Source organism: Melitaea cinxia, chromosome 16 (genome assembly GCF_905220565.1).
Source record: "Melitaea cinxia chromosome 16, ilMelCinx1.1, whole genome shotgun sequence".
Classification (NCBI taxonomy): domain Eukaryota; kingdom Metazoa; phylum Arthropoda; class Insecta; order Lepidoptera; family Nymphalidae; genus Melitaea; species Melitaea cinxia.
The window spans coordinates 10071742-10089795 of NC_059409.1; the positions used below are offsets into that span (position 1 = coordinate 10071742).

At 32.6% G+C, this 18054-nt stretch overlaps 3 protein-coding genes across 3 annotated transcripts; 2 read left to right on the forward strand and 1 right to left on the reverse strand.

Moving 5' to 3' along the window:
* Positions 1 to 5455: 5455 nt before the first annotated feature.
* LOC123660864 lies at positions 5456 to 7858 on the forward strand. The gene is made up of 6 exons (XM_045595892.1): positions 5456 to 5557; positions 5650 to 5845; positions 5966 to 6156; positions 6572 to 6655; positions 6797 to 7047; positions 7137 to 7858. The coding sequence occupies exons 1-6, from the start codon at positions 5456 to 5458 to the stop codon at positions 7261 to 7263; spliced, it is 951 nt and encodes a 316-aa protein (XP_045451848.1). The 3' UTR covers positions 7264 to 7858.
* Positions 7859 to 8048: 190 nt separating this feature from the next.
* LOC123661274 lies at positions 8049 to 9301 on the forward strand. The gene is made up of 3 exons (XM_045596261.1): positions 8049 to 8101; positions 8354 to 8449; positions 8869 to 9301. Exons 1-3 carry the CDS (start codon positions 8049 to 8051, stop codon positions 9299 to 9301), a joined length of 582 nt encoding a protein of 193 aa, XP_045452217.1.
* Positions 9302 to 10649: 1348 nt separating this feature from the next.
* On the reverse strand, positions 10650 to 18054 carry LOC123661275 (zinc finger CCCH domain-containing protein 13). Its single transcript, XM_045596262.1, has 9 exons — positions 17878 to 18054; positions 16146 to 17721; positions 12891 to 13748; positions 12630 to 12778; positions 12355 to 12543; positions 12049 to 12270; positions 11544 to 11598; positions 11306 to 11415; positions 10650 to 10856 (listed from the first exon to the last, which is right to left on the reverse strand). The coding sequence occupies exons 1-9, from the start codon at positions 18052 to 18054 to the stop codon at positions 10698 to 10700; spliced, it is 3495 nt and encodes a 1164-aa protein (XP_045452218.1). The 3' UTR covers positions 10650 to 10697.

An 18054-nucleotide genomic window follows, 5' to 3' on the forward strand; every position in this document is an offset into this window, starting at 1 on the left:
GCGCAACACTCATTGCAAGTCAAACTCTCGCACAAGCAACACGCACTTTCACCGGTGACGATTAGCTACCTCGTGGAAGATATAGATAAGTGTTTAGTGATTCAGTGATTGATCTTTGGAAGGAGATAAGGTAAGAGATTTTTGGAAGCTAATGATTTTCAGCAGTGAGTGATACCGTGTTTTGAAGACCCTGTGAAAGTTAATGACGGAGTGGAGACTCCTAGCTTGGACATGATCTTATTCGCACTTATCTAAGGTGATTCACAAGTGATTTTGGTGTTACGTGCGAGTCAATTATTAGTTTATGAAAAATATTTTCGAAAAATGTTAGGTCCGATTTGTTGGTCATTTTGTGAACACCTTCCATAATTGTGAAAGTAAAGTATAGTGTATCATAACTATACTGCCGTTAAAGAGAAAGTGATGTTTAAAGTGTACGCAGGGATTTCAATTTACATAAAACTTTTTATCCTTTGTAAATGTATATTACTTATTATTGAGAATACGCTTCATATTTAACATTTAAGTTTTTATCATATCGATATTTTAAACTTTTACAAAACATCAGCTACTTAAGTAAAAACTAAACGATAATTTTACTTACTGTAGAAAAAAATCTTCAGTTTTTTTTTAATGAAAATACATTAATAAGTTAAATACATATTATTTTCTTTAGGTATTAGGTATATATATTACGAATTGTGAAGTGAGAAAACACATATGTTTTAGGAAAAAAATCTGACGAATGCATGTTTGACAACCGACATCATCAGCGCGACATATTAAGCTCCAACCATTTCCTTAACAGGAAAATAGTATTTTTCCCAATTGTTGAACACTTACAGGCTAATAAATATAATACATTACAATACGGTTAAAATAATAATAAAAGCCACGTTCAAAAATTATATGTTTTAAAATTGTATGGTTATGTTAATAAATTGCACGTGACATAAAAAGCATCAAATTCGCGCCAAATCTGAATTTAGAAAAAAAATTATATAAACAAAACGAGAAAAATCATCAAAGTTTAAAACTGTTAAGTTATTTTTTTTAAGTATCTATCTTTATTGTAGATATACGTTTTTTTCAAAAAAGACAATACCTAATATTGTTTATTTTGTTACATAACATATGCGTATACCACAGCTCAATTCACACGCCTTCATTCATAAGATGAATGGATGGAAATCTATAGAAAATACGTCAATAAGAAAAACAATAGCTTGAAGAGGTCACGAGAATTTCACAGTTCTTAGAGGATATGAGCGTGCGATTGCTCTTGTAGCGAACATTTGACATGTAAATTAAAACCTTCACTTTCTAAAATGTGAAAATATATTCAGAAATATTTAAACCTGAATTGGACATGGTCAACAGAAACAAAATATAGACCCATCTTATAAGACAATGCATTTACCGTTAATAAGCAATGAATGTGTATAAATAGACTACGATAGCACAGGTTGAAACCTTGTTTTTTTTGTATTCTTTTGTTATTTTATGTATTGTAAATTGTATAAACGATAATAAATAATAACAAAAATTAACTACCATGAGACAATACATTTAAAATGTTTTTAAATATACTGCAATCACCGCGATATAGAGATTTTCAGAAAAATCGCGTTAAGATCGCGATTTAGACCGGTAGCTGTATTCTATCTTAACGGCTTGCTTTTTAATTGCTCTAATCTGTAAATGGAGCGAATCAAACTACACTATAACGACACTACAATTCTTCGGAGTCAAACCTCTTTAAAACTAAAATGACTTGCGATTAGTCGTACTTATTTGTAAAAATTACCACTAGAAGTTTTCATTAAAAAAGAACGTTGATATTTGAACATTTATTCATTTTATATATGCGTAAACTTCCAAGTAGGTACCTAATTAAAAGTCTTAAAACGTTTGCGGATAATGTTGAAAGTAGCGATGAAAGCTGCAACGATCGGAATGGTCAATACACAGTTTGCATGCCATTGACGCCACTCGTAGTTTCTCGCGTATTCTAACAGAAATTACGTATTACAATTACGATAGAATTATGCAACAAATACATTTGAAAGTTTGTTTGTGTCATTAAATTTTAGACACCAATAAAAAAAATTTACAACCCCCATAATTGTAAAGTCAAGTTTCAAGTTTAAAACTTTCGTAAGAATTCTTTTAGAAAGCCAACAATACATGCACGTTAACTAAACGAGTTCTTCGACTCGCGGCTCGTAAACCATTCTGATTCTTTCCTTTCATATCCAAAAAAGTTTAAAGTGAAAGTTGTGACGACGAGAGAGGAATCTAGTCATTCACCGGTCGTTAAGTAACGAAATCGTTTAAACACAAAATAATCATGGGTTACATTACACACACACACACACTTATGAACATGTGTATATCTATTAGTTGAATAAAATACACATTTATTGTATTGTAATATTATCCCTAACAGATCTTTGTACAATCATAAGTAATACCATACAGTTGGCAGACAGTTTTATAAAAAAATGTATCGACCCTAAATCATCAATAGGTAAATCATAATATTGTTATAACATTTTTTTTATACAACTAGATCGGCAAACAAGCGTACGGCTGTTCAGATGATAAGCAATTACCGTAGTTATTAGACGTCTGTAACACCAAAAGCATCGCAAGCGCGTTGCCGACCCCATCCCCAATTCCTACCAGGAGTTCTGGTCACCTTACTCACAAACAGGAACATAACAATGCTTGAAAACAGTGTTATTCAACTGTGATCTTCTGTAAGGTCGAGGTACTACCCCAGTCGGGCTGCTCCATATTTTGAGCAGGTCCTGCTGTACCCGACCTCAGTTAATAATGTATGTGTGTAGTTCTTAATGAAATTTTTGTTCGTGTTTCACACATGATAGTTATTCGTAGTAGGAAACTTATTATTCGTATTGAGTTAATAACACGCGAGTTTTATGGACAAACAACTATATTAATATAAACGACAATAAAAATTACCAACAACTTTCATATATAATAAAATAGGCGAACGAGTCGTTTAGAAGTTTAGTTGGTGATTAGAACGTGTGATGTGCATCTCAAGTGTGTGTACCGTTTGGTCCACTTAAGACTGTAACGGCATATAAAATACCTGCGCAATTAATTATGTTTATGGAACATTGATTTCAGATTTCCGGATCATATACATTGGGATCAGAATATTATAGAACGTAACAATGATCGAAAACTTGACCATCGCAAATAGTGAGAGAAGTCAAAAAGATCGCTAATAAAACCGTCAAAAAAAATTTTTTTTTTGTACTTTAGGTTTTTTTATTTATTTTGTTTTTATTTATTTTTAGTATTAAACATTTTTTTATTATTCAACTTGTTTAATAATTTATAGATGAAAATTATCGTCCTCTTTTTTCCATTTGGAAACTACACGATGTACCCAATTTTGTAACATATTTTATCTGTTTCATAAAGGATTAAATTTAATACGGAATACTTTGATGAATACACTACTTGTTTTTCTTTCATATGCAGTTAAAAATTAATAGAATATGGCCACGGCTGAATAATCAGTTCGTGCTCACATCCGCGTGTGAAACACGCAGTAGTAGTCTTATGCGCGGTTTTAGAAAGCGGATTGCACGCCGGACCGGTCAGAGAATGGGCGAAAATCGAATCAAAAACGACGAAGAGAAAAGACTTTATGTAACATTTTCATTTTCTTTATACATCTGCGCGAGATGAGAATAGATGCATTTGAGAAAACTCTCTTCAAGTTAATGGACAACTTTTATTTTTCCACGGTGAATTTCCGATGAAAGTAGGGAGCCAGTTCGTTGCGCCGTAATAGCAAGTCTTGAAGCCTCACTCCGAAATTAGAAAAACGTTAACCTTGCACAGCAGTAGCACACACGCGACCGGCTTGCGTTGCTTTCACCTATCGCCATGTTTGTTGTACTGTTTGCACCTTACGATACCATCACTCATCAGATATTAAACCTGTGTCAGGTTAATGTAACGTTATAATCATCAACTTGGCTCAAAAAAAATTATAAATTTAAAGTTACAGAAGTTTTTGACAGAATATAATAAACGAAGAGATATTGATGTAATAATACTATAGTACAGGATTCATTTAAGTATCTGTGTTAGTTAATGTCGCGCTGTTTCGTGGAAGACAACAAAGTTCAGTCACCTGTTCCATGTAGGGTCATATCTATCTGGTCACGATGTCAACATACCAAAAAATCATGAAATAAAAGTTTTAGTAAAGTTACATTAAAATAATAGATAGATTTTATTTCATTGTGTAAATTTTGTAAAGTGCATGTTAAAAGAGCAATAAACAATTATCTATCATTGATTTAAGTTTATAATATTTACTTTAAACAATATTTTATCTCAATTTCATGTAATGGTCTTTTTGATGCATTTCGTTTTGGTATAGGTAGTTAGGACAACCAAGTTCCGTTCTCTCCTAAACCAAATTATTTAAAAAAAAAAAATATTTATCATAGATGCACAGTTTCTCAATCATACTATAGCAACTATTTATTCGAAAAGCATAACAAACTATACATAATACATTAGTAATTAGTATTACCGCTGCAAAATTTCTCCGAGCAAGAATCTTGTAAGAATTTAGTAAGTGTATAAATTTTAACATTCAAATGCTAGTTTAATTGGCTATATACACACACACACACATATATATATATATATAATATTAATTTGTCGTACATAATTAAGAGTAAAATACATTCAAATGTTACTTTTGAACACCAAAAAGTAGCTTTCGCATTTAAATGCTGTAGCAAATATTATATTAACAGATTAAAAACAATTTTTGTTATGAGTTATTTTACATATCTAACACCAATACCTAAACGACATTTTTTATGAAATGGACGCATTATATATAACATCTCATTAAGACAGGTGTAAGGTGCGAGATGTCACATCCGAACTACAGTTAGTAAAGACCGGGTCACCTGTTTCGCGATTGTCGGTCAAACCGCTAACACACTTCCATACCGGATAGGTGATCAAATAGCGTATCTTACCGCGCGTCACATAATATATAATATTAATGTAACGCAATAATACATAGATTCTAGTAGAAAGTTGTTTAACATATTTGAACCAACGTAGGTAACAAAATGCTACTTTAAAAAAGTCGTACTTAAATGGCGCCAGGGGTAATTACTGTAATGTACATCCTCTAATTAGACTACATCCTCGTAAAAATATGCCTCGTTGACGTCTGGGACGACTTTCTATAAGCGACTCTAAGCACAAGCAATCAATCCGAGCAAATCATTATTCACTCATAAGAACACTTTCTAATCTGATGTCCACTGAGTAGGTACAGAAATAAAACGTCGCTTCATGAATAGAATGAAATTAATGGACGTGTAAATTAATGAAAAATATTCTTGCTTATTATACTTACTTCGTATATTTTAGCAAAATGCAGCAGAAGGTGACAGGTTGGACACTTTTGGCCCTCATCAGTTCATCGGCAATTCTTCATACGCTCGCATATCCGCAAAATGCGCCTCTTATGTCACAGGTTTTGAACTTTAAAAATTATTTATAAACAGTTAAATAATTTAAGGCAAAAGAAAGATATAGTGTACTAATAAAAATTATTTTAACTTTCAGTCCACAAGTAATGTGCGAACACAAAATCCTCAGTACTACAGCAATTCTTTGCCGCTACCTCAACGAGAGCAAATAGCTCAGGAGCGCAAATTTGCCGAAAAATCCAATGCGCTAAAGAAAGTGGCTCTTGACGATTTAGACGACGAGCAGACTAATTCGATATCGGAGGGCGGTTTTTCGTGGACGAACATATTAAGTATGTACAGATATTTGTATATTTTGTTTTCAAAATTGGTATATTATGAAAGTACCAATATAGTATACTTTAGACATACGCTGTTTTATTTCCATACTAAATGAAAAAATTTGTATTCAGGTTCGATAATGCAAATGATTTTCAACCCTGGAAATGTAGGACCCAACAAAAGTGACAGTTTAGATACCGATTCAGTTTCGCCATCCCCGTGGGCAAATTTACTGTCTATGGGCTTTAAAATTTTAACCGCACTTTTGGGAGGAGGAAACAATGATGGTATCGACAAAGTAGACAATGGCTCTCCAATGCAGGTATGAATTATGCAATGGCAGTGTTTATTTTTCCGCATGGTATGAAAATATAACAGAAACGACGGATATAAATTTATTGTACAAAATATCTTTTTAATAAGTAGCCACAATATATATACTCATCTACTAACATTGATTATGTAGATACTTGCATTTTATATTATTGCATATTTATCGTATTATTGTCAGACACTAGTGTAAAGCACTCATAAGATTTATTCCTCACCTAAACGCAGTAGGTAAACCAATTTACAATTTAGTCACCAATAAATAACTCTATCCTTCACGTCATAGGACTACCTCACAGACATAAATTTCTAATCAAATTACGATGTTTCTCTGAGGTCCTCCTATAGTTTTGTTGTAAATAGAAAATTATGGTTATGGAGACGGTTTCGCTTCTCGCTTGCTTCAGAGTATATTGGCTGCGGTTCTGTCGACGATGCTCGGTGCGAAAGATCCCGATCAAGTCGCCTCCATGGCAAAGCAGGCTGGAGAGGTACGCGAGCAATCCTTCCTATCCTTTTCAAATGTCCATTGATGAAAATTATCAAAAGCATAAAGTAGTAGTATTTAAATCGATCCTTAGTCAAAACCTTATGCGTACAAATTTATATATAATTTTTACTTTTTTTTTCAGTTTATCAACGTCGTCGTAAATCTGCTTGATGCTCTCAAGACATCGTTCTCTCATCGATCATTAGCTGCAAGATCAATTGGCCGTAAAGATTCTGTCAGTGACGCCGCCATCGCTGGAATTGCTATGTTGAAGACATACGTAAGAGCTTTCGGAACAAATGATGATAAATGTCTTCAAAAATACGTATGCGACGCTAACAACGAATGTGCCGCAGATATAGGACCTAAAAGCGTGTTCTGTCAACTCGGAACGTAAGTTTTTACCTAAAAAATATTTATTGAATAGTTTAATTATGCAATAATTGATTTATATATTTATTTTTAAAATTATTTTCTTTTAGTTATGCTGCAAGCTTCGTATTAGAGAGACAATCTGCCGGAACATTTAACCAATTTTATGAGGCTGGACGACGCGGCCGTTCTGGAATCGATTGTCGCCAACTATACCTCGAGTGTAACGAAGTTTAATAAGTTATAAATTATTTAATATTATGTAATAGATTTTAAATTAATTAGCTGCCAAACACAACAACAATGATAAATCGTTAAATAAATTATGTGTAAAAAGACGGTAATGTAAAAATGTATTTATTCAAATAAAAGCACTGGCTAATTGAAAACAAATTAATTAACATGCTTATTTTGTAGAATATGTTTTTTTTTCTTTTGCTTTGCATATAATTGGCAAGTTGTGTATTTCGTCTCATCGCACAGTGTAAAGCGCGTAAAGTAAGATTTTATTTATTTAAATTATTTTATTTATTTAACTTATTATAGAAATAAATGCTTCCACGTTAGATAAATCGCAAAAGTTGTAGAATTTTCGTGTTCCCAAAACTAAGCATTTTTACGTACAGATAGATTTTAATATTGTGAATAAATTGGCTCTGAATTCGTTATTCATTCCGCCAATTACGTGTAATTAATGACTGATGTTTTGAGTGATATAAATTAATGAATATCACAGGATAGTTAGTAATGATATTTGTGTATAGTTTTGTGATCGCGTGTTTGTGGACGTCCTTGTGTGATTGTGATTGTAAAATAAAACTTTTCAAAGTAACAAACCTCTTTTATTTTTACTTTACTTTACCTGATAATTTGCGGAAAATCATCGAGTGAGTACCGTTGACGCTATATAAGTACATCAAATTAGACGAAGCAAAATAACTGGAGCGTAATGTAGAGTGTGTACGAGAAGCGCTCTTGGTGTACCTTGACATTCGCGATTCTGTGTTGCACCTGATACAACGATGGAAAACCACCTTTCTCAAATGGGAATTGCCCAAAATAAGTTAACAGAAAGGTCGGTACGATCTACGTACATAAAAATAGAAAACAAATATATAACAATCAACAAATAATAATACTAACGAATCATTTGTTTACAATAAAGTTAAAATATATTATAGAAGCGTAATTATTAAGACGTGATATTTTAAAATTATTAATGTTCTGTTCAAATTACTAAAAATAAGAACAGTGCACCATGTTACCAGTGTTACCATTCTTAAATATATATAATCAGGCAAAAGTACATCCTAACATTTTTTGATAGATATGCGGAATATTCGGGACCAGCACATGATCATCACTTGTATTATCCTTATGAACCAGCACCGCCTTCGCAAGGGCACGAGGGCTCGTTTAAGCAGTAAGTAAATAAATAAAATATAACTAATATTATTTTATTTTACCCATATAATTAACGTTACGTGTTAATATTATAGATATTTATATCTACTAATATTATAAAGCTGAAAAGTTTATTTGAACGCACTAATCTCAGGAACTAACTAGTGGTTCGAATTGAAAAACTCGTTGTGTTGCATAATCCATTTACCGAGGAAGCTATAAGCTATATTATATCAGTGTATTTTTTCTCAAATTAACGCGGGTGATATCACAAGGCATGGTGAATTACAATATAAAAGATTATTTAAAAAAAATGTTTTATTTAGAGTTATCAATAGTATTAGTTAATAATTCAGTTATAATAAATTGTTAGAATACGCAAAAGTATACATAATTAACGATGAAAACAAATATATAAAATAATTTTAATCGTTTCAGCCAATTTGTAAATGGAAGCCATAAAAATAGTCCAGCAATGTCAGCTCTGACACTGCTAGCTTTTCTGTTTTTTTTACATATTCTCCAACAATGTTTGAAAGACCATATGATCAATGTGAGTACACCGCAAGTAATGATTATGACCGGCGGAAGAGAAGGCGAGGAAAACATCGCAAAACTTTCCCACAGTAAAGTCGATAAAACCGGAGAAGTTGAGACAGAGCAAGGACATAAGATAAATATACTTAATCACAAAGGTGCAGTCGAAACACCAAACGACGATAACGAAAAGTATTTAATGAAAATTACAACATCTGAACAGGGCTCATGGAAAAAACACGATACTCATGAAAAATTCAACAGGCACGTTATAACATACGACAATCAAAGACCAACAAAATCTTCGGATTACTCAAGCACCACGGACAACTAAACATTTATTTTATACTAGCCGTGCCCGCGACTCCGCGTGGAATTTATCAAATGTATTATCCATCTGCATTAAGTAAAAATCTGTTATTTTAATATTACAAACATACACTCCAATTTTATTTATTTGTATAGGTCTAAATATTTTTGTCACCAATTTTACGAATAAAGAATTTAATAAAAAATAAAAGATTTTTGTGAATTCCTTTATTATGACAGACTAATTTTACAAACTTTCAAAGCAATTAACGAAAGCTTATGAATCTAGGATATATTCGACAACTTCTGAATCTTACGTAATTGAAAAGTAAAATCACTTATAAACCTTCACAAGTTTTGAAACAAAAAGACTTATTTAGAAATTTACTTACATTTATAAATTTTTATTTATAAGACATCACACATTGCATATTTACATAGTCTGAGTTTAAGATGTAAGAGCAGCTACTGCTGAAATGAAGTAGATACTTAATGCCAAGGCTTGGTAACGATATCGATAACGTTACTTCTGACGTCACTAAATAAAGGTGTTTTTACCGACACCTCTTAGACGTTGCCGCTTCGTGCTAAAATTGTTCAACTCGACGCGCGGGAATCCCTGCACCGCATCAAGCCGAGCGGGGGGACTGATAAGAGCGCGTGGTATTAAATTATTACGTTATGCGGTAGTTGCGAGGTACGTAAAAGTTCGTACCTATTATTATTTTTATGCGATCGCAATTTTTGTACGGAGCGACAATGTGTAAGAGGTGTCGGTAAAAACATATTTCTTTAGTGACGTCAGAGGTAACGTTATCGGTATCGTTACCAAGCCCTGCTTAATGCATTACAATTTTGCTTTTTAAATATGTAAAAAAAAAATCGAATAAATCACTTTATCAATACATTTTAAATATTTTTATTCTGGTGCACAAGTTAATTTTTATAAAAAGTAGTACTGGAATTTTTTAACGAAATGTAAATAATTTAGTATCAAGTTCTACTAATTATAATGATTAAAGAAAATTTTAAATCAATTCAAAATTCTCTACTTCGGTAAATTTACTTACTATTTACAAAGTATATCAGTAGTAAATAATTAACAAATTAATATGTCAATTTTAATTAATTCCTCCATATAGATAGCAAATATTGTAATGCACACGATTTAAGAATAAATCTGATCTAAAAAGAAACACTTTCCACTGTCTTACTGTACTCTTTTGTAATTAATGTTCAAAAGAGCTGCATTTACAAATACTTACAACATTCACCTTTATTTTATTATATATTTGGGCACAAACAATAAGAAAAACTTTACATTGTTGTTTTCGAAGGTAATCACAAATCGCTTGTGTTATTAGTTGTCAGTATGGCGAAGTTTTCCTTTTAAATGTGTTCTTATAAAAAATATTTTTTTTCTAAAAGCGTCTAACTCGCTCTATGTATTTAGTCTGAGTGAGAGCACTAGACCCCATGGTCGGATCAGTCATTCGATTCCAGTCTGTCTGTCCTACAACAAAACCGATGGCCCGCATTTTCTCTTGCTGCCTTCTTTCTTCAATGTCGGCCCACCGAACCTGTTTTAATTACAACATGATGAAACCCCACTATGTATTTACGACAAAACTTACCGTCAAAATCAAAATAATTCATCCTCCAAGACGTATTAATATATCTTTTTTACGAAAAAGTTAAAGGGTTTATACTCACAACCGAATTAATTTGTTAATTAATGCTTATTAAAAAGTATTTTGACGATATTTTATCCTTTTTTGGGCTGACGGTGTGTTAATATTTTTTTTATAAATAAACATTAAGTTGTAATGTAATAAATGAATACTGTGCAAGCACACAATCGAAACCGATTTGTATATATTTCCGAAGTTTTCCGGTCATTATTTACATATATTTGGAAAACTGTTACAAAAAAATCAAAAAATCGCATAAAATATATGCGAAACAGTCAAGCCGAAACTTAAATTTTATTTCATAATTTACATAATAGTTATCCTAATTGTATACTTACACTTTTTTTTCCAGGTTTAGCTGTGTTAGGTGTCCAGTCGTCTAGCTGTAAGTAGTCTTCCATTGAGAGTCGAGACGGTCGTAGCGGCTTGCTGGTACCATCGAGGCGGGCTGAAACAATATATCAATATTGTAAACACCAAAAACATAATTACAAAATACATCATTGGGGGAAAAGGTTAAACTTATTAGACCACAATATTAAACAATACAAAATACTAATATAACCAATAACCTACCTAATTGCGCTGCGTCGTCCATTTTCTCCCACTTCGAAGTAAAGCTACTTTCGACCTGTGATGGACAGCACTTATATCTTTAGTTACTATGCTGAAATAAAATTTATTAGCCCTAACGTAACAGAGAAAATAAATCGGAAAAATAAAAATGACAAGTAGAGGTAATTTAAAACAATCATCTGATCAAACAAAACGATTATATACGTGTCATACAAACCCTGTATGGGCGGGCATGGGCATTTGCACTACGCATATTTTAGATTTTAATAAGGAAATTTGAAGAAAATTTAGACAAAACCTCCGCAAGATATTATTGTGGCAGATGTGTGTAGATAGTGAAAGCAAAAGAAAAATTGCAATAAATAAAAATAATTTTAATTGTTCTACTAACTAGCGGATTTTAAGTTCATTTGTTTTTGACACCCCCCCCCCCCCCCCCAAAAGGTATGAGCATGCATACAAATGTGAAATTTTTAATGTTTTAGATACATATTTCCTATCTCACCTCAGTTTCGTGAGTGTCTTCCATAGTAACGTCGTCCGCGTCCTCCATTTGAACGTCAGTAATGGAGGCGTTTTGAAGCAAAGTAGTCGCGTCTAATTGAATGTGATGTGCTGGAGTTGGGAAAAATCTAGAAACAATCACTTCAATATCCTGTAGTGATCGATTATGAATATTCCGTTTGAAGCATAGTTGCGAGTCGATTTCCATTGTACAAATATACACCTGAATGTAAAAGTAAATATTTACCAAAACAAAATAATTAGCGGCGTCAAAAAAAATATAGAATAATTATAATTAAACAAGTACCTGGAAACCATTCTGTCTTGAGAAATTCCATATATCCGCGTAACTCTTTAGTTGATCATTTACGGCGTCGTATATCAAAAATGTAAAGTAGCCGTCTGTGATACTTCTCTTAAAAGCCCTCTTTAATGAAGTTATATAAACCTCTTCAGATTTCTCATCATATTCATATTTAAGTGATGGTTTTTTTACCTTTTGGAAAAAATTTTATATATTTAATTTCTTTTAATATAGAAGAAACTTTAAGCATCTAAGAAATAATAACTACAAAAACTTACTACTTTTCCAGTTGTAGGATCCTTTTCCTCTATTTCACCTTCCTGCATGAAATAGTCATCAATAGACATTATCCTAACAGTTCCACCATACTCTGCTTCTTTATCTCTTATTAGTTTAGCTAGAAAAGATTTACCACTACCTGGTGGACCTGAAATTGATTTCAAAATTTACCAGTTAAATGTTACCATAAAATATAGATATACTAAATGTATAAATTCTAAATATATTAGTTCTAATATATCATAGAACCAGTTTCTTACCTCGGAGAATAATAACGATTTTTTCCGGTCTCATATCCCGTCCAGGAGGTTCTAACAGATCATCAATCATTACTACATGTTGAGGTTTATTAGCCTGAGGAGTGGTGGATTTCTCATTTAATTCTTTCATTTTTTTCGATCCTGTACTATCAATTGACTCATTATCTTTACTATGTTCTCTTTTCCTATCTTTATCTCGACTCCTACTACGATTTCGAGAATCGCCTCTCTTATAGTCTCTATATCTACCAGGTTCTCTTTCTCTTCCTGAATCCCTTTCTTTACCTATATTTCTATCTCGAACATCTCTGTCTCGTCCTATATCTCTATCTCGGTCTCGGTCTCTAGCATAATCCCTGTCTCTACCTAAATCTCTTTCCCTAAGTTGGTCTCTATCTCTTTCTCGTATTAAATCTTTTTCTCTAACTTGATCTCTATCTCTACCTAAATCCTTTTCCCTGATGAAGTCTCTGCCAAAATCCCTATCCCTACCAAAGTCTCTATCTCTTCCTGGATCTCTAGAGCGTTCATAATCAGGTGCTCGGTCTCTTCTTTCGTAATCATCACGCAATAATCGGTCGCGATCATCACGTTTTCGGTCTTCATAAGATATATCTATTCTTCTATTATATATATCATGATTATCTCTATTTGGTTGTTTTAGACGATCCTTTACATCTTCTCTGTAAGCCCTTCTTTCAATATATTTTGGTGAATTATTCCATTCATCATTTCGGTTGGTCTTCTTTGTAAAAAGTTCATCAATTTCCTTTTCAAAATCTCTTTTAGGGCTGTTTTCACCATCTTTAGATTTATGATTGTATTCAAACATATGAACAGGTTCAATAAAACCTCGAGCTAAAAAAGATTTTTTTATAATTATAAAGCATCATTTAAAAAAAAAATATACTTTGTCACAACATTATCAAAATGATAAGATATCGTACTAATTAACATTAAAACAATATACACACACAAATAGTCTAAACTTAAATACATAGACTATGGGATGGCAGAAGTTGATGCATTTTATCATTTTAATGAAAAGATAAAAGTATTAAAAAATATATATTACTAGCGACCCGCTCCGGCTTCGCACGGGTATAAAATATAATTATAGCCTATGTCATTCACTGAAAAAATGATTAAAATCGATCCAGTAGTTTTGATTTATTCATTACTGCCCGTGGCCCGCACGCGTTAACTTAGAGTAAAAGCCGGCCGGAACCGCCGCAAACGCTACGTACCGCGATTTTTAAATCTGTAATATCTTCGAAAATATTCATTTAAATCATATGCTGTAAAGGGCCATATAGATCTATATTAAATAAAAAATACATTTAAAGTATTTAATTGGATAAGGATTAATGCTGTATCGGTTAAAATCGCTTCGAAAATTAGCCATTATTTGTCGTAAAAAGTAAATGACAAAAAAATGTTATTGTGGGATATCCATAAGAGATAGGTATATACCATCGCGGAGTTTTCTGTAGACCTTTTCAATGTGTACAATACTTAGTACATTATTTTGATAAATCTCGTAGGGTTCAGCCTGCGTTTGCAATTTAAGCGAAAAAAATAATAATTATTTACGACATAACATTAGAAAACTCAAAAATAACAGTATTTCTCCACTATTTAATGGATGTTATTATACATATAAACCTTCCTCTTGAATCAATCTATCTATTAAAAAGAATCGCATCAAAATCTGTTGCGTAGTTTTAAAGATTTAAGCGTACATACATGTGCAGGGACAGAGAAAGCGACTTTGTTTTATACTATGTAGTGATAAACTTATGTGTGTATATGTTTTATTTAGTATTTAAAGCAAAATATCAATGAAAATAAATAATATCGAACAAGTTTGAACTTATTCGATATTTTTTATTTTCATTGTGTCAAATATAGTTTAAATTCAATCTATTCAATATAAGTTGTCTTTATGTAACTGCTCTGTGTTATATTTAGGCAAACCTGCTATTTTTATTTGATTTATTATTGATTATCCAAGTATATCGATTTTAAATACCATATAGCTAAACTTTTTATATTAATTTTAAATATTTTTTTAAAAGCATATCAATTGTTACAATATTTATTATAATAGGTATTATTGTATCCTTTTGTATATTTGTTGTCACTTTTTTTATATAATCATATTGTCACGAAAATAGTTACCTAATTACATGTTACAAGAACTCAAAACGGAATTAAAACTGCCTTTTGGCAACTGAAAATTATACTGTTAGCATTTTAAAATAATAAAAAAATTAGGGCCACTGCATATGTAACATGCACGGTAATCTGTTAGATCGTGGATGAGATGGGGATTTAAAGTGGTTGGTAAACACTGGCGGGGATTTTGAATGCATGCACACTGTGACAGAAACTCAGCAACAGTAGGTAAATGCACGTGCTTTCTACTTTAGCTCTTCGGAGCGAACCAAGTGACTGTGCATATGCAGCGGAATCACGGACAGGCACGGGACGTGATAAACATCGTCACCGACGTTATTTTTTCCTCTCAGTACGTTTCACATTCCCGTCCCGCCCTTGCTTCCGTGAAGCATACGCTTACTCATGCTCTTTCGCTTACATTTTGTATAAAACGATATTTCCAAAACTTCACGTCCCGTTCCGTAGAACAAAAAGACGTTACGCAATGGCCTTAAATTTTACACATGCAGATGTTTTGGTAGCATTGTAAGCATATTAATTTTACTAGGGACCCGCCCCGGCTTCGCGCGGGTGCAAAGCTGATACTAAATATAAAATAAATATTTGCAATATAAGCGCAAAAAATGTGATTATTTACGACATCACATTAGAAACTTCTCTAACTGTCAGTGTTCCTCTACTATATTATACATGTATTATACATATTATATAAACCTTCCTCTGGAATCACTCTGCTAAAGAAAGCCGCATCAAAATCAGTTGCGTAGTTTTAAAGAACTAAGCATACAGACAGCGGAAAGCGACTTTGTTTTATATTTTTGTAGTGATTATGGTTACATTTGTAATCCTCAACAAAAACAATTTACCCCCATATAAAAAATACAATCTCTCTATTTTAATTTTAATTTAGATTTTTTTAAACTTAAACATAGTGCCCAAATTAATATAAACAATGGTCAACTAGTGTTATATATAAAAATTTAATCTAAAAAATATGTTTCTTTATTTTTAAAATACTACACAACATTTCAAAATCTGTTCAATTTTAACAATCATGATCATTGTTTTATTTACCTTTCAATCTTAGAGATTTGTGCTCATAATCAACTATGATAGATGGAGTAAAGAGTGGCTCATCAACCCATTTTGGTTTGACTTCTCTTATCAAGGGTTTATTAACATGTATTTCACTTCTGTCAAATCCACCAAAAGAATATTCATTAGAATTTTGCTGAGTAGACAAATTTGGTATCAATGGCCTAGGAGAAGCCATATTAGCTCCTAAAAGAGACGGAAAACTTTTCGGAGGTACATTCTTATTAAATGCTTCATAATGCTGTTCTTGAGGCATTTCTTTGTGTCTGAAATCTTCCCTTACATAATTATCATCATATCTCTGATATGGACCACCTGTATAATCATTTTTTGCTTGATCCTGGCTATTTGAAGAACTATTTATATTATGATTTTTATATGACATTTCTTGTCTATTGTCATAATCATTGTTTTGGTAATTGTTTTTGTATTGAGTATTATCATCTTGCCTATAATGTCCAGGTAATTTTTGCATCAAATCATTGCTTCCAGGAGGTATTTGATTTGTCACCATTGATAATATATTCATAATTTTTTCATCCCCCAGAATATTATTAATACCTTTTGAAATTGTTGAATAATCAGGTTCTCTAGATTTTAGCTCATGATGTCCCTTTTCAAGTTTTTCTTCTGTTATGTCAATTACGTCTTGTTGCTTACTAGACGATGACCTATCAACATCTGGTACCAAGTCCAATCCTGGTATACCCTTGGGTTGACTTGATGGTAAAAAGTTTGAAGTGGTAGGTTTGGACTGTAAATTATAATCCTCATTCATTTGTTTATAAGATTCATACCTTTGTTGTGAATCTATACTTTTATTATTGTTCTTATTGTAACCCTGCTGCGTAGCATTATGGAACTGCTGGTACTGATGTATATTCTGCATTGTGTGACTTTGTGCAGGAACATTATTTTGGGTTTGTTGATTTGAAACCAAATTTTGGGGAAAATTTGTAACCAGTGTATTCTGCAATTGTGGAGGAATAGCTCTAGATATATTACCTGTACTAGTTGTGTTTGACGCTTGCGGTGTATTGCCTGTTAAGCGAGCCCTCTTTAGCTTCATTTGTTGACGACGTTCTAAGAGTTGTAAGCGGCAAGCTTCAAATTTCTCTTCATATTCCTTATATGCTTGTTTATCAGGATGATTAATATTCTCTTTACGCCACTTTTCAATCTCTTCTTCCCATTTTTTAAACTGTATGTCAAATAATCTCTCCTCTTCTGCAAGCTTCTTAAGAGCCTCAGTATTGACAGACTGTAATTGTTGTGGATCAGATTGAACATTTGATGCATAGGGCCAAGTTTGATTGTTACCTGCTGTAGAACTGGCATTGTTGTAACCACTTTGTGGAATGCTTTGAGATATGACTGGAGGTGGAATGGAAGTGTCCTGTTTTTGTGCATTTCCATATAACGGTTGATCATTCTCGTGCGGTGGTGGAGGTGGCTTGTCTGGCGGTGGCGGAGCTGGAGGAGGCACAGCAGAAACCGGCGGAGGAACCGGTGGTGCTCCAGCCATTGCTTGAAAAGCTTGCATTTGTTGGGCATACTGTAATAAATATTAAAAACCATGATTTTAACGATGACATTCATAAATTTACTTTTGATGAAAGGTTTTAATGAATTTAATTTTTTGGTTAACCTTCAATTGAGACAATCATGATTATAGTATGCACATTAAATTACTTATAACAGTATAACACACCTTATCTCCATATTGACTTTGCCATTGGGCATACTGTTGCTGCCATTGCGCCCATTGTTGCCAATTTTGCTGTTGCATGAGAGCCCATTGCTCAGGCGTATAGCCTCCCATATTCATATCTGGCGTCATAGCGATACCAGGATTCCATTGACCCGATGTTGGCATCGACCACGCCAT

Excerpts from the sequence above, each read along its gene's own strand:
- LOC123660864 (XM_045595892.1), top strand. The coding sequence starts at position 5,456 with ATGCAGCAGAAGGTGACAGGTTGGACACTTTTGGCCCTCATCAGTTCA. Across the intron at positions 6,157-6,571 it reads ACAATGGCTCTCCAATGCAG|AGTATATTGGCTGCGGTTCT; the intron begins GTATGAATTATG and ends CGCTTGCTTCAG. Across the intron at positions 7,048-7,136 it reads GTGTTCTGTCAACTCGGAAC|TTATGCTGCAAGCTTCGTAT; the intron begins GTAAGTTTTTAC and ends ATTTTCTTTTAG.
- LOC123661274 (XM_045596261.1), top strand. The coding sequence starts at position 8,049 with ATGGAAAACCACCTTTCTCAAATGGGAATTGCCCAAAATAAGTTAACA. Across the intron at positions 8,102-8,353 it reads CAAAATAAGTTAACAGAAAG|ATATGCGGAATATTCGGGAC; the intron begins GTCGGTACGATC and ends ATTTTTTGATAG. Across the intron at positions 8,450-8,868 it reads CACGAGGGCTCGTTTAAGCA|CCAATTTGTAAATGGAAGCC; the intron begins GTAAGTAAATAA and ends TAATCGTTTCAG.
- LOC123661275 (XM_045596262.1), bottom strand. The coding sequence starts at position 18,054 with ATGGCGTGGTCGATGCCAACATCGGGTCAATGGAATCCTGGTATCGCT. Across the intron at positions 17,722-17,877 it reads AAAGTCAATATGGAGATAAG|TATGCCCAACAAATGCAAGC; the intron begins GTGTGTTATACT and ends TATTTATTACAG. Across the intron at positions 12,779-12,890 it reads AATCGTTATTATTCTCCGAG|GTCCACCAGGTAGTGGTAAA; the intron begins GTAAGAAACTGG and ends AATCAATTTCAG.